We start from the raw sequence: 19,519 nt of genomic DNA, 5'->3' as shown, positions 1-19,519 counted from the left end.
AAATGAAAACAAAGCGTCATACATTGGAAACCGCGCAGGAAGCAAACGCGACTCGTGTGAATATGCTTTTAAATAGTAAATAAGCGATAAAAGAAAACAAAAGTGTGTAAAATAATCGTAATAAAAATCGCGGCGCAATGCATGTCGAAAACATATCTTCCTGCTTTTTTTTCCTTTTTTTCTTTGATCGTATAAAATGTATTAAATGTTTTTAAAATGTTTGATAATTTGTCAACCAAACAGAAACGAGAATCTCGTCAAAATATTTTTATAATAACGTGTGGAAAAATCAAAATTGAGTTTTATATACTCGGAAAAGCTTCGTTATACACAAGTAAAACTTGTAAATAAAATAAGTACAGCGTGACTGTAACAAACGGTAAGATTAAATAGACAACATTGTCAGTCTTTGTATCGGTAACGTGTCGTATGATACATATTAGAATGATCTAAAAGTACATATATTTTGGGAACACAATTTTATAGAAGTTATAAATTACAAGCCTAATATCGAAGCGGTTACCAGTCAAACGAATGTGCTGAAACAAAAACTTTTGAAGTTAACGCTTACAATGAGCTAGGTAGTAAAATTTTATCTACGTTAATTAATAATCCATACCTAAATGACTCAATCCTAACAATATGCAAGCATTAACAATGAATCACAACAAGATATGTATACAACAATGGTACTCAACGAAATGTTTCTATGAAACATGCAGCTACCATCTCCCTTTTAAATCTCTATCCGAAGGTCTCCGGGACGTATTAATTATAATCGCACTTAAATTAATCTCCTAGATAACATGTACAACCTCCTAAATATTAAATAAAACACTCCAAACCTACTTCTTACATCGCATACCTACGAGATCAATAACAGAATAATTATTCTAACGAGATACAAAAATATCGTTAACGTAGTCCCGATGACCTGAGAACAGACGAAGATGCCTACCGCCCGCGCCATGCCTACTAAACTACAAATTGATCTTCGAATGCGTAAGAAGTCTGATAAGAGCATATATACACCAAAGGTGTTGCGGCGAAACAGTTTCAGCACTTATCGGTAAGAGATTTTCCAGTAAGACGGTACGCTGCTCTACAATATTACGTGCAAGCATATATTACCAGTTATGCTGCACAGAAGTCTCAACGTCGGTGCGTCTCCTGAATATTGATTGATCATGCCTTTGTTGGCTGCTTGCGGCACCGGTATAGTTAAGGTTATCGGTTTGTGGAATTTTCTTCGCCTTGGCTCAACGGTTACGATTGGTGATACCGCCACTCTGTTACCAAGCAACTTGGCTACAAGATCTGCTGGTATTGGATGTGCCTAAATAATAATATCGTTTCTTTTTAATTTATTCCAAGTTATGTCACAGATTGTATTTGATGTAATTGATTTTTCAAATATTCTATTATATACTACATGACGTTCATCCGCTTATATCAAATTGTTCAATAACGCATGAATGTATATGGATACTTATTACAGATTCTATGTAGCTTCTATGCGTAATCTTTACGACTACTATAATCGTATATTATAACCGCATAACACATAATACATTCATAAAAGATTTTTGCAAGTGTTTCAATATACTGTACGTTGGTATGACTTAACCATTCTATTTAATAAACTAAATTTGAACGCCAATTAGATACCTCACTGTTTTAATTTTAATTTTAGTTTTCAAAAAATAATGAAAAGCATCGAGAAGAGAATAACCACCTGCAGTCCAACTCTGATCTTTTTAGTAAGAGCTGCTGGTGGGAAAACAGCCTGAACTTGTGGAACAGCCGATGAAGAAACTGTACCACCTTCTGGCCCAACTGCATGAACCTCTTGCCTGATGCGAGACACTACTGCGAAGTAATGTGGGAAGTCTGCAGTGAGTATCCTTACGATTCGGGAAGTTTGGAGATCCTCGAGCTGGCTTAATTCTGCGAAAATATTTATACATATTTCGTTAAGTTACTTACACAAGTAACGCGAAGAACTTAAATATTTTTCAAACATAGATCTTGCTAACTATCCTTATTCAAAACATTTGCGAATTGCATTATATACTCTTGTTTATAAACTGTGAGCTATTTATAACGGATATAGAGCAAATAACTAGTTGTTAAAACACTTAATAATTGTTTACATCAACAAACATTGGCAAACATTGGCAAGACTCTCAAGATTCCAATTGCACATTAGCGTTTATACTCGAGTCATTTCCTGATATACGAAAGAGTATAACATGTGAATACTATTAATATTATCTCACTCTCAAGATGTTATCATTTGATACCTAAAATCTTCCTACTACTTTTTAGATGGTTGGGCTAGTACAAACAAATGGAAATGACGATTAACAGATAAGACAGTACTTTAGTAGCACTTTGTGAGATAGATGTCGTGTAAGATAAATTATACAAGATTAAATATGTATATCTGTCCATATGTATGTACTTAAGAAATGTAACGACGAACATATTATTCAGTACGATTTACTTTAATACGAAGCAAAGAGTTACAGGATTTGTGATAAACAAAAGCTAAATTGAGAAAAGATGAGAAAATAGTCGTACCTTCTCCTTCAAAGCTCTCGTTAAGCACATCTTGGACAGCCTCCTCGCTGGCTTCCAAGGTATGCTCGCGCCAAGTTTCTCCATTATCCGATCGAAGTATTACTATTTCTCGTTCCTTGCCCCGCAACGAAGCAAAGTGTGGTACTTCTATGATGACAGGTCTATTCGAAAAAATTATTATTATTACAAAATTTGATAATATACTCATCATTTCTAAGATTCGGTATTCGTACATTGCATTTTACGTTCAATAACAAATTTGTCTTATCTACGAACGTAATATACATTTGAATTTTTATATCACTTTTTACAATTTAAAGATTAAAATTTCGTATAAGAATTAGAGAAAATTTTTTTACAAATGGTTTGAACAGAACTCTTCAATTGTAATAATTAATCGAAGCACGACTTACGTTTCTCAGGGCATGAAAATTGCATTTGCACATTAAGCTGCACTCCTTAATCGAGTATAATAGCAAACGAATTTGGGTCACCAATGGGATAATCTCAAATCTCTTTGTTACATGCCAACGTTATACTTTACGATGAATCATACGATAATTTATAGAATTTAGAACAATCTGGAGATATCGAGAAATTTTTAAGTGGGATTGCAGAGAGCTGCTATATGCGAATCTTTGTACATACTTAAAGAACAATTATCGTTTGATAAGAAGAGAAAAATATATTATTTTATATTTAAACTATTTAAACCAACGAAGACGTTATATCTGGAAGATACTTAAACCTATCAACAAGTTATTAGTGTCAATAATGTTCCTCAATCATCGTGATATCAATACTATTTAAATGCTAATACTTAATGAATTAATTAATACGTCGCAATTGTTTTTTCGAACAAATTGAAGACGAATTCAAAAACTGTACATTCTTCGTTTAATAATGCTACCTATATTCCAAAAATCAATTTTTTACAGCGACTGCATAGGCTAAAATATTATCTTAAATAAATTGCGGAAAAAATTCAGAAACTAAAAATTTTTCATTTACGTCCGAAAAATCGATTATCTGAACTAATATTAAAATGTTACTTTAAATACGATAGATTAAAAGCAAATATAAGAGACACTTGTGTATATCATGTACTTTGCATATTATGTACTTACCCTAAGAATTTGGCACCCACGGGTCCTAGTTCAAGGATACGGCTGGCAAGAGCCTCCCCTTCCATCAAAGGCGGTGGGTTCGTCAATTTGTCCCTTCTCAAATACCTGCACGTAACGCGCATAGGCATTGCGGCTTTTCTAGGAGGAACGATTACACGTACACCACTATGTCTGCAGCCACGCATCGCACCACCTCGTGCATCCACCAGAAAGGAAACCAGGAAGCTATCGTTTATACAATAAACATAGTTATAAAGAAAATTCACGCGTCGATCGTATAAACAGAAAGGTACATATCGCCTTAGCTTATAGCATTACGATATGTCGATACAGAAAAAGACTTGAAAATAAGAGCAATCATTGCATGGGGGCTAATCATTATTTGGACACGTACTCATAAATCATTATTCAACACTATTACATACGAATATTGTGCGAACATTTGGCCGTTCGATAAATAATACGATCATGCTAACTGCTTCGCTTAAGTCAAACCAATTATAATTAAAGAAAAAAAAAATATTTTTACTAATGTGTATACATAATATTTACACTAATCTAGATCCTTCAAAGAATTAATACGGCTTTTTCGGCACATATTTGAAATTTTATGTACATACCAAGATAACGTTACGTATAAAAATAGCGCTAATTCATCGAATACTTTATTATAATATCTATATCATTTCTAAATGAACGAATAAGTATTTTATAATTAGTCTGTTTTTAACGATTCGTAGTAAAAATATTTTAGAAGGCCAATTAAAAGAAACGATTGAGTTATCACATAAGCACGCCAAGCCGAAAAGCAACGTTCACGATAAATTTTTACTAAAAGCATAAAGTTAAATACAGAAATTATTCTTAATCGTGTCAGGTCATTCTGAAGGCGGTTTTATGTATACGGCGTAGTTATTAAATGTTTCAATTTGTTCCGTAAACGTTACAAAAAAATTATATATGCTTTGGATATGATTTATTGCTGCGTATGAGGGGTAACTGTAAAAAAAAAAGAGAAATAAATTAATTACAAGACAACAGTGTGCAAAGATAAGTTACATGAGAAATGGAGCAAATTAAATTTTAAATCAGATAACTAAAATAGAAACAGTATGGCTTGTGAGCTTGTGTGAAGGATTTGCTGTATGAATATTCTATGTCTGCAAGCGTAACGCTAATTAACACTGAATACTATCATAAAAAAAGAAAAAAGAAAAAGAATCATAAAAATTGGTTGAATTGGAATTCAAAGATCCATTCGATTGCTTCCTATTGATTGCTGATTGATGACTGTGCTGGAGGACGAGTTCCATAATGAACCTGAGAATTATTCACAAAGATGTTGCATACAACGTGTGCACAGTGAATATAATTGATGTAAATGATTCGATATTTCATTTACATCCACGTAATGAAACGTCTTCACGAATAACATTCTTCTTTTCTCGTACATTAAATAGTCTAAAAATATCGATCATACATAAATTGTACGAAGGTTGCTCAAGTGAGATGATGTAATAGAACTCTTCAATATACATCATGTTTCTGGAATATATTACAGCTTTTAGCTATGACAAACAGATGATGCTTAATACATATTAAGCGTTGTATTTACGTAGATGTAAAATTCTAGGAACAACTTCCAACTATAAATAATGAAAATTTATTAATTCTAAATTGAGATTTTTGGCAAAATTGATTTACAACGAAACATAATTTTTGTTGTAATTCATATTATCATATCATCAACATATTTCCCCTGAGATATATTATTATTTCGATTTCCTGTTATTTTATCGCATAAATTTGATCTTTTCGATTTACGTATATTCATTGTGCACTAAAATATTCTGTCTAAGAATACTAAAACTTGAGCGACTACGGGCATTGTGCGTTCAAAGGAAATGTATCAAGAACATAAATCAAATTGAAGAGCGATATGGCAAGTAGCAGAAGCTAAGATTCAAGAGAAGATCACTTACTTTCTCCACTGTGGAATTCTGCGAGTAGCGCAAATAAAATAACAGAGAGGATCGGGAACAAAATAAAAAACGCGTTAGTATCCATTCGTTCATAAAAATGGTGGTGAGAAGATGACGACATAGATGGAGTCGAGATTCTAAACTAGCGCAACTTTACAGATTTTCGAATATTTCTCTTGTCATTTCTTTCCAGCACGTTCGCATAACTTCGTTCTCTTGGACGTTCTTTAACTGCCTCCGTGCTTATCATGATGATTGTTTCTCATTCAATTTTCGAAAACCCGCAATCATCACACGCAAGCCACTTTTCTATTATACAAAACTACAAAAATGGGGAGCAACAATAATAATTATGTATTATAGTGGAGACGCAACGAGGTCACATCATTCACACTCTGCGGAAAATAGGTATACGTTAGGGTGGCAACGTAAAATCGATTGTTCCGAAATCTGTAATATCTTCTTTTCAATTCGATCGAATGATTTTTCGTTCATCGCGCAAAGCGCATAAAAATAATTCTTTCTACGTTACGCACAGTATTATAAATATAGTATTATAAATGTATCGTCAACAGATTTCGTTACATATGCAAAAAATAGCTCAAACTTGTCATAAAGGGAGAAGGGAGAACAACGATACGAGCAGCAGCCACTATATCATAAAAATGTGTCCAAAATGGTTATCTATTGGTAATTAACTATCATTAAACTAGAGGACGAACGATTCTCTTCCTATATCTACAAGAGCACTTTTAATCTTTATCACGATATTCCATTATTTACTAAACAACTATTATTTCTATGTTCAGTTATTCATAATTTAGCTAATATGTTCCTTTCAACTATATTTATGTTCCATTAGGTTAATTGTTCAGTGTTATTGTTCAGTATCGAATTTATTGAATTCATTAGTAAATCCAGGTCTTTTTCGCAAAATGACGTCAATATGTTTTACGAATGAAAACAAGAAATAACAAATACAAACATAGACTGGTAGTAATTTCATTTAAGAGAAACGAGGTATCGACGAATCGGCTTTTCAATACAATAGTTCAACAAGTATTATCAATAGCTTGAAAACGATCGATCGGTGCTTAATATGAAATACCAAGCTGTTGGAATAAATATTTCATATGTATATTTAGAGTCTTTACACGCTAAAGAAAAGATATCAACGTACTAATACAGAAAATACAAAGAATTTGTGTCGTAAACCGAATAAGAAATTCATATTGTGATAAATGCAATTTTTTGTTAATCAAACATGTCCATAAATATGAACAATAGAAGTAAAGTATAGGAATTGAAGTTTAATTATCGTTGATTTATATCGAACGAAAAACCAGCTCGTTATAACTTCGTATTTCTATTATAATTTTTAATAATATATTTATGCAAGACTACCTGTAGATAAATCATTTTCTTACTTTCATTCGTACAACATGCATGTACCATTTGATGGTAAAATATGAGATTCTAAATGTAATATTTAAATCCCATATTGACATCATGACATATTACATATTCTTGTGCATTTGCTTGAGAAATTATTAATTAGACTGGACTACTGTCTTTGGCCATGATCCATATTATATATATAATTTATCGTATGAAAAGAATATATGAAATAAATACAAATCACCAACAATAGATACATTTACGCAATTATAAAAGTTACAATTCAACAAAAAATACGATTATCTATAGAATTTATATACACGTTTTAAGATTGTAATTTGCTTTATTAAAAGATCACAAGCCACTTCGAATCAACATGACGTTTGGACATATTATATTGTAATAGACATAGACATAGTACTTTGTGTACGCGAATGTAATGTGTTTTCCGTCATGTGTTCGTTTTATACGTACGATACTTTTTCTATATCTAAATATATTGTATGTAAAAATGCCTAATCACAGAAAGGAGAGTAATAAAAAGGGCATGGTGTACCTGTCCCTCCACATTCCTTGTCCTTTCGACATGGTACCAAGAGCTGCCAGCGATGTATTTAGGGACTCTAGGGACGCTCTGATCTCAGAACAAAATCTAGTATGATTATGGATAAAAAATTCGTTTCATGCGCATGCTTACTATTTTTGTTTTTCTTTGTTTGCCGTGCACGTTGCACTTTTCTCTGCTGTTTGCTTTAGGAAATCTGTGCACTTGGAAAAACCATTCTACATTTTCAGAAACAAGTACGTGCAAACACATGTGCTCTTGTATATGGTTAAATGTATAAGAAAAACATTCTGAAGATATAAGAAGGTAACTCGAACAAAACGTTGTTTGTCCGATACGATAAGTATCCTGTCCTACTAAACGCAAAGAGAGAATCCATTGAAAATGTAAAATACAAAAGTACCATTGTATCAAACATACTACTCTTTCTTAATTTCTTAGTAACAGAGAAAAAATTAGTTTGTAAGATATATTCAATTTGTTATTCATTTAAAAATATTTATAAAATATCAATGTAAAAAATGCAAAGAACAAAAACATTAATTTTACACCGCATATTTCTAATAATATTTAGAATAAAATAGAAGAATGTGTGATTTGTTCACTTCGTGTTTAGTAGAACGTTATACTATGTACTTGTCTATTCCTCGATTAAGTACGAGACTTCTGAAATTGTAACAACCCGCCTGTTATTAGTAAGGAACATGGTATCCAATTAAATTACACCATCAAAGAATCGTTCATCCCAAAGATATTTCAAGAACAACATGCTTATTAACTAGATAATCTAATATTGCTACGAGCAAGACAGGATGTAAACGAGGGCACCAAGCGGTTGGCTCTTGTTTAGCTGGTTGGCCGATTACATAAACGTTGAACTGAACATTCTGAATAGAATTAAAAAGAAAGTAGCTAAAAAATAGCTTGCTGTGAGAGATATGATGTGTAACAGAAAACTGATTAGAGTTCAGTTACTGGTTTGATTCTCGTTGGCTCCATTTGAAACATTCCGTGACAGTCCCCGCGATGACAGTTACGCTGTTATGTTTTCATTATGTTCGCGATTATGTAACTACGAATTATGTCAATTATTACGTATGTCCCATAATAACCTCTTTACTTTCTACATAAAGAAAATTTAACGTAAAACTTTTATGGAAATTTTTTTTTTAAATTTTATGGAAAGCTTTGAAATGCAGATTTCCGATTGTAGCGTAGTATCATTTTACGATCCACTCGATTTTAACCTTTTTATTTTATTATTTATCAGTTTGATGCGGTCAATGTATGAACGTGTCAATTTTGGTACATGTACGTCGTTATACGATAAAAAGGTATTTTTATTCGCCGTACTTCGTTAGTTTGTCTACGCTAAAAAATACGTGAAGCCAACTAAAAATTAATTTGGAAGAGTTCTGTGAAAATAGAAAGTTCAAGCTCATTTTATGCGGCTCTCGTAAATATAAATTCTTACAATCCTGTACCACATTTTGTTATTATATATCAGCCAATGATCTAGGTTAATTAGAGCAGGAGTCTTTCACCAATGCACACCGTATCACACTATAATACACAATATTATTGTTTCATGATATGAACATTATTATTGTTCTCTTTTTTATGTACGCCACTGCTTGCGTACTATATGCTTCTACGTTCTATATACAATTTCCAACTGTATCAAAATTACAATAGACGTTATTTCCTACAGGTGTGTATAAATAGAATTCCGACAACTTTTTCCAATCCAATACGACAAACGCCAATTATAGCCTTTTGAAAGAAACAGTTTTCCGATACTGCAATTCTTGCCCAATGAAATGCATTACGCCAACTTTAACGAAGAACGTATTTCAATAACACAACAAAGCTTTTGCGTAATTATCTTAGATTATCAAAATAATCTGTGTTATAAATTCAGTTATGTGTAGCAACGAGCTTTTTTTTTACAAGCATGAGAACTTAAAGATTCAACATACATTTTTTATATATTATATTGAATTTCGACTACAGCTTGAAGTTCGTGTTAATCTGTACATATTTGATTTGTATCTTATTTACGTTGCGCAATTATTAAGTATTAAAACAAACCATGCAAATATAGAGATCGGCTTCGTTGACTTTCTATCTCGGTAATTCAGTTAGTAGAAGTCGGATTGAACATCCTCTTTAATTCGTCGTGCATGTATAGTATGTATACTTCGCAAACAATTTCCAATTCAATAGATGACGATGCAAATTTTCAACTGGGAAAATTTTCATAAACAAGAAAGATCGATCTGAGAATAATCGAAGAGAATTTGGAAAAATTTCGAACACCCTCGCAAACTCTGCAAATTAGAACCAATTGAAACGTATTCTAATATGTTGCAGACAGATCTTACAGATATGTCTTTGCCCGATAAAATACTTAAAAACGCAAGTAGTTTAGATATATTTTTAAATATGTCAATGGGGTAAGTTGTATAATAGTTAACAAATTTTTGTCAGATATCACGGTATATGAAGATAATTCCAAAGAATGTACAAATTAAATAGATTATAGCATGAATATAAATATACAAATTTTGTCAAGCACTTTATGATACAAAAGAGTTGCTCAGAGCAGTATTATACAATTATGAATGAATAATACAACCTACCCTAAATTGTACAATTGTTTGACTAGTGTTAGATGAGTGGTGTTTATAGAATAAGAGAATGAATAAATTAATACATACCCGACGTGTACTGGGTGCCTATTAATATCAACATTGTCTAGTTTGAGATTGGCAGCGTTTGTACGTTGATAATTTTCTTTTGTGATCATCTCGGTTATCATTGGTGCTATAAATCAAATTTATTATTAAACATGTAACGCTTCCCCTATATTAAATACGTAATATGGAAATAATTAACGCGAGCTATCAAGTGGATGCATTTTAGATATCTTCAATGAAAAATTTATCAAGTATGGATATGCTTCTATTGTTCTTTTAAGTGTTTTTCTGTTTAATCATTCGGAATACGACGCCCACCATAACTTTGGCCGTATTATTCGTAATTACATACTCTGCTCGTATATACAAGAAAATTGTGGAAAGTTCAAATCGTTCACGTAAATATTTTAATATCTACTATCAACTACAAGATTTTTGAAGACAGAAGAAAATGGAACGTATTGTATTAATTCAAAAAATTAGAAAATTAATAATATAAACGTTACCATTGTAAATAATAAAAATTATTTGTAAATGAAGTTTAGAAATATGTTATGTGGGATATATAACGCTAATGAATAAAGAATAAAAAACAAGATCTGAAGCGAAAATAGTGCTAATAATCTATGTACTTCAATACCGCATCTTTTGCGTAAGAACACATAAAATGCATCGTGTGATCCGTAATAAAAAGCATTCGTTCGAAAATTAAGAAACTAAATTTCTTTTAGAGATAGACGGATGCAATATGAAATAAATTTTATCGCGTGACGAAAAATGACAAGTCGAAGTCAACTGTCTTGGACAAAGTACTGCTTATGTATACCGTTTCTTTAGTCGTCCTATTATTAGAACAATAATTGCGTGTTAGTTATTACATACATTATCGAAAAAAATGATCGGAAATGACGAAGAGTTGTAATACATAAATAAATTGTATCTTGCATCATATTCTAAGTCTTGATGTGCCACTTTAACATCTTTGTACATAAGTGTTATAATTATTATATGTTATTTTTATAATTAACGTTATAATTATAATAAAATTATAGTTACCAAATAATTTTTCAAATAGTTTCCCGAATCTTTTGATCGTACAACGAAAATTTAGCTCGTTCGAGTTTACTCCTTAAATTTCACGTTTAAAAATGTTACAAACAAAAGAAAAATTCATATACGTTGAATAGACGATAGTTCTGACGTATGATTAATTAATCCGGAAGTGATAAATACACGCCTTTGTGCAATTTTCAAGACACTATCTATTATCACTGCACCAATACAAACAACCAACACTTCAAGCATCTTTTGTAAAGCAAGACTCATTAATTTATGACCCTCCATCGTCTCGAATGACCTTTCATTATACCTTGTTGAACTCTACAATCGCTACCGCGCAAAGGATAAAAAACACAGCACTCCACTTAGAAGAAATTAAATTGCCCTTGAAACCTCTTCCGTTTCTAGGAGCGCAAAATTAATTCTCGTTTTGCATTTTCCGTCAATACGTTGTACCATTGATTTAACTAGATACTGTGTCGTAATGTAAGAAAAAAACGAATAAACGCGATATGTCTATGTAAGGTGGAAAAAATAAGCAGAATAATATTCAATAATTTTCGAACTATAAAATACAGAAAATAGCATTGAAGTATAATAAAAAATTATTACTAAATAATATTTCTGCGTTATATGAAATCAAATATTACCTGTTTACTATTCTTGTGTTATTTTATTCTTTATACTCTTATAGCACAATATGTAAAGGTCTAAGCGTTTGAACTCTAGAAATTTTTATCAGCATTCCATAGTAAAATCTTTTTCAATCAAAGCTTTCGTTAAAGAAAAAGAATACAGAACTTTCCACATTTCTCATCTTTTATCGACGATAGCAATACAAGAAACAATATTTATATTATCATTATTGTTGTCGGGACATTAGTGGAGTAGAAAGGATTAATTAATAATAAAGTAGGATGTGATAATTAAATATCTGATATCGTTTTGACAAAGGTTTGAGACTATCCTAGCTTTGAATCACGCAATCATCAAAATTGATACATCCGGATGTAAGCCTCATATTTTTGGAATATATTTTCCAAAACGACACGGTTCACATTTGGAAGCCTCGATTTTGACGATATTCTTTAGAGTTTGGGTAAATGAGATACTATTATCAGTTGAATAATCTACATAATCAAATCTAATCAGTTGAATCTACATAAGTAATTGTACGTTATAAGAACAATGAATTTGCAACAGGAAACATGAATTTCACGTAATTCTTACCTCCGGAATGTCGATTGTCTCTCTCGTCATCTGTCACGTTGACGCGCATCGAGTCATCCCCCATGGATTTCATATCGTCAACAGTCATGTATCGATATTGCTGTTGGTCGCTAAGCATCGGATCTTCACCTATGATAAACGTAAAGTGCGAATTATAATGAGCGGCAAAAATGACGCGAGCGTGTTTGCAAGAGCCAAAAAGAGGTTCGTAAAAAATCTAAAGTACTGTCGAACTTGCATGAAAACAATATAAAAACGTGGTGAGATATTATGCACCAACGTAAACAAATGAATATGAGAGCCTGCAAATAAACGGAAAATCATTGCCATAAAAATTATCCCAGTCAAGCTTAAAGAAGCAAAATGAAATATCGTGTCATTATGTACTCAAGAGTGTTCGTTATTTTGGCCTTACTCGGAGCCTTAGAATATTAACGATAAACAAATGAGACTGTGCACGATGTGTCAATGACCGTCCAGAAATTTATATTCGTGCGAACACTTCTCATACCTGATTATATGAGTCGAAAATAACAGAAATTGAATATGGTTTCCACTGCATATATGCAGAAAAAACACTTTTAAAAAACGCTGCTTAAATCGTATCAAGAGACTTCGAGTGTTTCACGCCAGGCAGATAACGCTTGTAATATCAGTTGCGCGAAACATATAACTCATACAAATATTTGAGTAATTCTCTGCGACGATTCTCCATAATCAATTCATTCGTAGTTAATTCGATTAAAATGGAATTTGAATAATTTTTCACGTATCGTTTCCTGTTTGCTTATCGTACACATTCGCATATGTATATAATCACAGGCGATTGAGGTTGAGAATCGTCGAACGTGTTTTCAGATACTATTAAATTTCTACTTTTGTTCTATAGTTCGGTCGTAAAACGCCGTAAACGTACCATGAAAATACTTCAGAAAAGAACTAGAAAGAAACGTGAGCGTATAAATGAACGCGTACAAATAGTATCGTATTTTTCACAAGACTGAGATCTACTCGCTTATCCAATCATTTCATACAACTTTAAACATGCCTTATCAGATATGCCAAGAATATGGAACACAATTATCTAATAAATGGTCAACCTACAAATTTACAACCCACGTTGAATAACGCCGCTGTAAAGACTAAATTAATCTGGCACAAACGAAATTATACATCGTTTCCTATTCCATCTTAGGAACGTAATGTTGTCAACTTCGAAAATAAATGTACGCAAATTGCGACACTGTTCGAAGAAGATTATAATATAGCGAAAAAATATTAGTAACGAGAACGCCAACGTGGTTCGTTCCTTTGTATATGACAATGCGAGTGATCAATTTCAAGTTTTCCGTTTCTCGCTCGATGACGTTTCAGGGTCTAGCCGTACGCATGGAAATGATGTCACTCGTTATCTCGAGAGCTGCCTGAAACCCGTGACTGTGGAATCGATAACATCTAAAATTAATAGAAACACGAAGCAACTGGTCCACAACCGTTAGGCACATGGAGAAACTGTACCGCGAAAACTCTAATTTTAGAATTGTTCAAGGACAGCCTACCGAAGTAATTCTATAACATTCTAAGCCTCTAAGCTTCTATCTACGAATAGTTGACCTCATAGGCAGTGACCTATATCCTCCTGAATACACGCGCGCCTGTGAAAACTAACTATGTAATCATGTCGAATCTTGTTGAATGCAGTTAGACCGGCTCCGTCATAGACCAGAATAGTCCTAATCGTAATCAACGAGACACTTAGTTTATGTCACGTTGCATCGGTGTTAATCGAATTCTCGATTCCACGTATCGCGAGCACCGTCTGTTTTCGTCGATCGATCACCGCCACCGAGAAGCACCAAGTAACTTCAAAAATAGTATCACTCACTACGAGAAAACTCTGTCAAATCTCAATATATCCGTCGGTGATCGCAATGACTGGGTATCGCCGTTCGCGGCTTTGACACTTTTAAACCAGATACTGAAGTTTCGCGCGATCGTGACGTTACGCGATTCCGTTGATTCGCGTCACGCACGTCAGCAGCGCTCGATTTACAATTGTAATAAACATTTACCGCCGGGTTTAATCGCATTAATATCGCCGTGGTACGACCGAGCCCGTTGGCCTCGACAGAATAAATCGTGGAACATCAAAGACCTACGAAAAGAATACGAAACCATCAAATCATTTATTTTCTTTTTCTACGGTAAAGAGAACTGGTTGGCCTTGATCATTGCCCCTCCAGTTAGCGTTCACAATATCATCGTTCGCGACTTATGTCACCAACTTATGTCCGTCTCATTGTTATGTCATAAACGAGGATCACAGTCACGATCCTCATGCCGCTCAATTAAGCTGCCTAGCTGTAGCCAATCCATTCCTCTCTGTCGTTTATGGCCTGATAGTTTCAACACGTTCCGCCACCGTATTCGGTCTCGTTTGATAGATAATCGTTTGGATGCGATCGGTCGGTCCCACGCGACGAATACGAATGCGCTTCCTATGACCATACACCGGCGGAACTTGGGAACTTACTTCCAAACCGGAACAATCACGTTCCGAACGGTACACGTTCTCCAAGCGGATGCTACACAAGCGTCTCGTGATACAATTCCGTGGTTACAGTATCCGACGTATCTCCGAATATCGTTTTCGAAGCACGTACGGTACTCTGCGTGTAAATATGCGTCTAATTTTGTCCTGGTATTTAGGTTTATACGGCGAAAAAGACGTGGAAATTTATAGAACCTTCACTTTACCCTATCTATTTCCCCGCTAATATTATTTTCACGGACGGAAATGTAAACATTTCGTCGAAATTATTGCGCGAGTGAACGAAGTTTGTGGCACCATTTAAATGTTTTGTTGCACAAACGTGGTGATGTTATTCACATATCTTATCTATATATATTATCTATTATATATACACTTTTTATATAAATAAATTTATCTATATACTGAAAATAGATGGTTGATTCCATTCGTACATATCTCGCGTTAACACGCGTATATTCTACGAATCGTTTTGAATGAAGATGCATTTGTAACGTGTGATAATATTAAACGATTAAAATATTGATTCTCTAAATACACAGGCTTGTGCAAGTATTCTAACGCTTCTAAGCATCTTTTATCAATATACTGTGCGCGCTGTACGAAACATTTTGAAATTTCATCGGTGCGACTGCGATTATATTAGTAGAAGTTTAAAATAAATTTGAAATATATAGAAAAATTGCAAAATATGTAGTACAAAAGTATATCGCAAGTTTAAACAGTCGATTATTCGTTCAATTAATAAATATTTAACAAGACTATTTTTAACACTTATTATGTACTTAAGATGATTCATTAGTAATTTTTTATCAAATACACGATTACAATAAGTATCTCCTAATTTCTATATACATTTTGATTTCAAATGTTACTAGTGTGATCAGGACAGTGGTATCTCATTACAGTACAAGTAAAATGTCAAAATGATTGATATGATATACAATATGATATGATAATCTATAGCGTGCAATGACATACAGTATAATCGTATTTCACCGTATTTTTAGTTGAATATATAATCATAAACTAATAGATTATGTATTTCTAAAAAAAACCAACTGTTTTAATATTTCATATTTCTTTGTCTCTTGGCTATGAATATTTAACTTTTGTTAACACAGTCAAGTCTGGAAAAACAAAGTCGCGTGCCGGAGTCTTCCATTATCACTTCGCAAGCATTGGTTATCGGGTTAAGAGTACTATATTAAACACTGTTTTTTCGATATTTAATCATTTTTATAATCAAAATATTTTTCAATATATATCTTAATCAACGGAAAAAAAATTGAAAACAAGAACAACGAAAAAATTCAATTTAATTAAAGAATGAAGACAAATTACCTGTCAGTAAACCGGTACAATGTAGAATTTCATACACTTATAATACTTTCATTAAATATCTCAATTTCAACACGGAATTACCGAAACCAAGAATCCTGTTTTAAATAAAGAACGTAAATATACAAAATGTTCTGTATGTATGTCGTGTTACGAAACTAAGACAACTTCGGAATTTACGATTTACTATGATATTGTACATATCCGAACCATGTGACTGACATAACATCTTTGCCAAAATTTTGTGCATGTAAGCAACATTTTAAAACATCATATACTTGATTCGCGCCTGCAGGCATGTCAGCTTTCCCATTTATTAATTTTTCTGAATAATAATCGAAAAGAGCACGCAAAACGTCGATTTAACGAACCAAACGAAGAACACGCCCAACCAGTAATTTAGAAAAACCTTGATCACTCACGCGATTAAAGCGAATATTAACCGTGCTAAAATTACATTAAGCTAAAGACGATCGTAAAAGAATAGATGAACATATTTACATGCGCTGTCGCTGCTCCTGTTGCTTGTACACCCGCAACACGTTATCTTCTTCGATTGCTTCTGCTTCGATCGTCCTCCTTTGGCCATTTTGACGACTATTTTTCTTTTGCACCACGACGAGGAAAAACCCGCGAAATATTTATTAAACAGAGTTTCGATAAAACGCGTGGGCTAGGAAACTCTGTATATCGAAAACACGGAGTGAAATTGTAACGATCACACTCTTCCGTGGATAAAAGTTTAGTACATCGCCGGAACTCTGTACTCAGCCCAGTGAACACGATGTACTGACGGTGTACGCTCCGTACAGGACTAATTACATCACCGACTCAACTAGCCGTCGACGATATGCGAGTTAGGTTACACGAATTACAATTAGCGCACGTTATCGCTACGCATCCATTGACGACGTCCACCAATTGTGACCGGCTCACTTCACTATCAATTCCTTCCTACTGTTTGTTTTGTCGTTCTGTGCACCGTGCAGGCACCGAAAATCAACGAAATGACGTGGACCGATATAATATACACCGTTCCAAGGTGTCGTTATTACTGAAAGCTCACGTTATGCAAACCACAATACGTGTAATCACCTGATTAGATTTGATTTGTTAAATTGCATTAACCGCGCACGACCTGGATGCTTCCTTTCTTTCGCGGTATTTCGTCGCGTGCTAGCACCGGCGGGGTCAGGAACAGCGACTGCTTTAAGATTAATACAAGTTCGACGCAAGACTACCTAAGAGAAACGTGACCTCATTTCATGAATCACCAATTTTATAATAGTAGCTGCCTCTGAGCTTTTCCGCTACTTTATTTACATCTCGAAGTATTCGCAACTCTTTTCTTGAACGCTAAGGAAGCGTGGTCATATGCAACTGTTGGCACTGAATGGGCTTTATCAAGACATCGTACGAACAGAAACAATCGCGTAACGTGAATACAGGATCATGATGCTGTGGTTAAGGACTACTGATCTTCTGTGAAGCATATTCGCGAACGTTAATGAGAATCTGATGTATAATTCATCTAGAAACAGATCTTGCGATGAGGTTTTTCTTTAGTTTTCTCAATGACATGAGATGCATGACGCTTCCATTTTCTAGTTCTTTAGCGATAGAAATTTTAAGACATATGATCGCTCTTCAAACAAGTCGAACGTAGTCTTAGTGTAGACAACGATGAACGTATAAAGTTCTCTGTGCTTCGCGAAGTACGCACTGTCCCATTTAAGATGTAACGTGAACGCTAACTATCGCAATCAGAATTTCTGGATCACTTTCCTGCATTCCACGCGTCGCGAACGTCGCGAAAACAAATTGCGCGCCGATTTAAAAAAAAAAAAAAGAAACAAATTCGTTATATAAATTCTGATATTTTGGTCGTGAATCGTATTTGGCGACTTGCCAGCTAACAGGGGTTCGACTAACTGCACGAATAATATGGTACAAGATGCACACCGGCTGTTGCATAACAGCTGAAGCAGAATGCGTATAGGTACGTGGATGATACGTCAAAACAGACCATACAAGCCTACTTCTGTTCCTGTCGACTGGCATAATGATCGCACAACTCGTTATTATGCAAATTGCATTAACAGTAGTAACGCGCCCTACTTCGTTAACGTACCGTTTTCTGAATTTTAGATTCGAAAATGCGAACGCATGACCGACTTTAACGCGGCATCGTTAAATTCAACTTCACTTATTTAAAATTGTGATTAATTTCATTTCGATAATCTCAAGAAAAATTATAATACTTTTCAGAGTTTGGAAGTTCCTCTTGAATAATTTAAGAAGAATTTTCTTCTCCTTTTTTTCATAAATTAGAATAATGTTAAATGTATCGTACGAATGGATCCATTACGTTGTTATAAATATATTGCATCGATAAATTCTTTATATTCTAGTTGGTTGATATTAAGCCTTGAATATTGATGGCATTAATGCACCGTGGAGACAGAATTAAACTCTTGCTTGTATACGCTATAATATATGTAGAGTCCGTGTAAGACATTTAGATGCGACAAGTAATGAATAGATGATAATGATCTTGCTGAACTGCAAGTAGCAAGAATAGTTTCTGTATATTTGCTGAGGATTCCGCGACAAATGTAATACAAAGTTATAGATGGGGACATAGATATTTAGGAAAATAAATAACATTTCACTCGACGTGTTTTCTTGAAAACTTTCTTGCCCCCGTTTATAATATCCAGATATATTAGTTGCAATTAATATTTAATAATCAAACAACATTGAATTAGTAAAAGTGAAAGTATCATCGTATCTTCTATACGAATCGAATATTTATTGGAGTTAACGCGACTGACATTCCCGACGTACATAATATCATTGAATTTCGATAGCATTTAAAATTATTGCAGCACAACAAAAATCGATTATAACATTTAAAACTCAAAATATAAATCTCATTAACAGGGTTGTACGGCTACTACAGGTGTATCCAAGATACGGAGGGT

The 19,519-nt window shown here is 33.6% G+C and overlaps 1 protein-coding gene across 28 annotated transcripts in view; it reads right to left on the bottom strand.

The window, feature by feature from the left end:
* Positions 1 to 19,519, bottom strand: part of LOC117204252 (ankyrin-3-like) — a 91,757-nt gene that overhangs the window by 34,089 nt on the left and 38,149 nt on the right. For 18 of the 28 annotated variants that reach the window (XR_004487039.1, XR_004487040.1, XR_004487041.1 and 15 more), the window contains 8 exons: positions 12,644 to 12,772; positions 10,376 to 10,481; positions 7,647 to 7,724; positions 3,711 to 3,935; positions 2,584 to 2,744; positions 1,736 to 1,947; positions 1,132 to 1,336; positions 620 to 634 (listed from right to left, as the gene is read on the bottom strand). Coding sequence is in view for 11 of the 28 variants with exons in the window: in XM_033441475.1 (XP_033297366.1) it covers positions 620 to 634; positions 1,132 to 1,336; positions 1,736 to 1,947; positions 2,584 to 2,744; positions 3,711 to 3,935; positions 7,647 to 7,724; positions 10,376 to 10,481; positions 12,644 to 12,772 (1,131 nt within the window). In the remaining 17 variants the exon portion in view is untranslated. Of the gene's footprint in view, positions 1 to 163; positions 540 to 619; positions 635 to 1,131; positions 1,337 to 1,735; positions 1,948 to 2,583; positions 2,745 to 3,710; positions 3,936 to 5,692; positions 5,711 to 7,646; positions 7,725 to 10,375; positions 10,482 to 12,643; positions 12,773 to 19,519 lie in introns of those variants that run through there. The other 10 variants (XM_033441471.1, XM_033441472.1, XM_033441474.1 and 7 more) reach the window with 6 other exon arrangements.

Source organism: Bombus bifarius, unplaced genomic scaffold (assembly GCF_011952205.1).
Source record: "Bombus bifarius isolate JDL3187 unplaced genomic scaffold, Bbif_JDL3187 scf7180000007977, whole genome shotgun sequence".
Classification (NCBI taxonomy): Eukaryota; Metazoa; Arthropoda; class Insecta; order Hymenoptera; family Apidae; genus Bombus; species Bombus bifarius.
The sequence above is the reverse complement of the archived record's forward strand: the minus strand, read 5'-3'. Positions and strand labels throughout refer to the sequence as shown.